The 2496-nt window shown below is 54.0% G+C and overlaps 1 protein-coding gene across 2 annotated transcripts in view; it reads right to left on the reverse strand.

Annotated features, from left to right (window-relative positions):
• Positions 1–615: 615 nt before the first annotated feature.
• The window catches only part of slc29a4a (solute carrier family 29 member 4a), an 8081-nt gene continuing 6200 nt past the window's right edge, over positions 616–2496 (reverse strand). For both annotated transcript variants that reach the window (XM_062482642.1, XM_062482636.1), the window contains exons 9-11: positions 1988–2175; positions 1494–1734; positions 616–786 (exon numbers count right to left, since the gene is read on the reverse strand). In XM_062482642.1, the coding sequence (XP_062338626.1) occupies positions 647–786; positions 1494–1734; positions 1988–2175 (569 nt within the window). In that variant the 3' untranslated portion in view covers positions 616–646. The remainder of the gene's footprint in view (positions 787–1493; positions 1735–1987; positions 2176–2496) is intronic.

A 2496-nucleotide genomic window follows, 5' to 3' on the forward strand; every position in this document is an offset into this window, starting at 1 on the left:
GGTATACAGGCTATCTACTGTACACAGCAGTGACAGAGTAGAGTGGTTCAGACAGGAAGTGACCCTGAGACAGGCCGGTTGAGGCAGATGAGGCAGGTGGATGATGGAGAAGGCAGGTGGAGGCAGTTGAGGCAGGTGGGTGATGGAGAAGCTGGGAGGCTGGACACCACAGCTGGGCTGTCAGTGTGTGTGTGTGTGTGTGTGTGTATAAGAGTTCACAGTGTGGAAGATACACGGCAGCTGCAGCAGGACTGTTCGCTTTCTTCTCGTGGCTGGGCTTGGTTAAAGGTGTTTCTATTGGACGCGTGGTTCTCAAGCTGTGCTGTGATTGGTGGAGTGATGAGGTTGAGTTTCCTGTCTGCTCAGGGCGCGTAGCGCATGGTGCTGTCTTTGTGTGTGTGTGTGTGTGTTCAGTTTCCTCTAGTGTAGTGTGTGCGTGTGTGTGTGTGAGAGAGAGAGTGTGAGAGAGAATGTGTGTGAGAGTGTGGGTTCAGTTTCCTCTAGTGTAGTGTGTGCGTGTGTGTGTGTGAGAGAGAGAGTGTGAGAGAATGTGTGTGAGAGTGTGGGTTCAGTTTCCTCTAGTGTAGTGTGTGCGTGTGTGTGTGTGAGAGAGAGAGTGTGAGAGAATGTGTGTGAGAGTGTGGGTTCAGTTCCCTCTGGTGTAGTTGGTGAGGGAGTGTGTCGGGGCACCAGCTCCTGGTGCACCAGCAGTGAACCTGTAGGCTGCGTACGCTACTGAGGAACCCAGCATCAGCCCAGTCATGTAGGATACCGTCATGGTGTTCCCTGAGAGAGACAGGAGAGAGCAGGGAGGGAAGCAGGGGAGAGAGGGAGGAGAGAGCAGGGAGGTGGAGAGAAGCAGGGGAGAGAGGGAGGGGGGGGGGAGAGGAGAGATAGAAGAGGAAAATAGGTGGTGGAAAGAATAAAATCACCAATATACAAAAACATTATATGCAATATGATGTTGACTTCAGTATCTCATCTCTCTCTCTTCTATCCTGTCTCTCCATCTCCCTCTCCCCATCTCCCTCCTCATCTCTCTCCATCTCCCTCCTCATCTCCCTCCCCATCTCTCTCCATCTCCCTCCTCATCTCCCTCCATCTCCCTCCTCATCTCTCTCCACCTCCCTCCTCATCTCTCTCCATCTCCCTCCCCATCTCCCTCCATCTCCCTCCCCATCTCTCTCCATCTCCCTCCCCATCTCTCTACATCTCTCTCCATCTCCCTCTTCATCTCCCTCCTCATCTCCCTCCTCATCTCTCTCCATCTCCCTCCCCATCTCTCTCCATCTCCCTCCTCATCTCTCTCCATCTCCCTCCTCATCTCCCTCCCCATCTCTCTCCATCTCCCTCCTCATCTCCCTCTCCATCTCCCTCCCCATCTCTGTCCATCTCCCTCCTCATCTCTCTCCATCTCCCTCCATCTCCCTCTTCATCTTGCTCTCCATCTCCCTACTCATCTCTCTCCATCTCCCTCCCTCTCGCTCTCTTACCCGCCAGCTCCCTCTGGTCAGGAGGGACCTTCCCCGCGGCCTGGATCATGGGCACGGAGCCAAAGTATCCGTTGGTGACGCCCATGAGCATGGAGAAGAGGCAGGGCCACGCAGGGTGTGCCAGGGCGGGGGCCGAGGACGGGTACACACACATGACAAACAGGGGGATGAACACCACCCGGAGACAGGAGAACAGCAGCAAACGCAAGCCCGGCCAATCATACGGCAGCGCTGCCAGGATCTGGAGAGGAGGGAGGAGGGAGAGGGAAGGGGAAGGAGGAGAGATGAGAGAAGAGAGGAGGGGAGAGAGAGGAGGAAGGAGGGAGAGGGGAGAGGGTGGAGCGAGAAAGGGAGGACATGACTTAACATGGCGACAGCACCTAACCTTCCACTCAGCTGGAGGAAAAAGGATGAGCAGGAGATAGGATGAGGAGATGAGATGAAGGAGGCCGGGGAGGACTGAGACCCTCTCTGGGATGCAGCCACTGTCTCACCTTGCCTACGAAGTCGGCCATGTTGAAAGTAGCCATGATGAGTATGGGAAGCCACTCCCCCAAGGTGGTGTTGCGTATCTCAGACTCCAGGCCAGGGAACAGACACAGAGTGATGCTGTAGGTCACCGCTATAGACAGCATGTAGGCCCAGATTACACGCGCCACCACATACCTGTGCAGGATCATATCTGAGAGAGATAGAGACCAGGAGAGAGAAGGAGAGAGAGAGGGAAAGAGAGAGAGAACAGGAGAGAGGGGGGGAGAGGGAGAGAAAGAGAGAGAGAGGAGAGAGGAAACAGGATGGAGAGACAGAGACACTCAGGAAGACTGCTGAACTCTCGTCCTTTAAATAAAAAGACTTGAATAGAGAATACAGAAAAGAGAGCAATAGATAAATAAAGATAAATAACCAAGTGAAACTGTGGACAGAGAGAGAGAGAGAGAGAGAGAGAGAGAGAGAGAGAGAGAGAGAGAGAGAGACAAAGAGGGGCAGAGAAAGAGGGAGAGAG

The sequence above is a fragment of the Osmerus eperlanus genome, chromosome 2, assembly GCF_963692335.1.
Source record: "Osmerus eperlanus chromosome 2, fOsmEpe2.1, whole genome shotgun sequence".
Lineage (NCBI taxonomy): Eukaryota > Metazoa > Chordata > Actinopteri > Osmeriformes > Osmeridae > Osmerus > Osmerus eperlanus.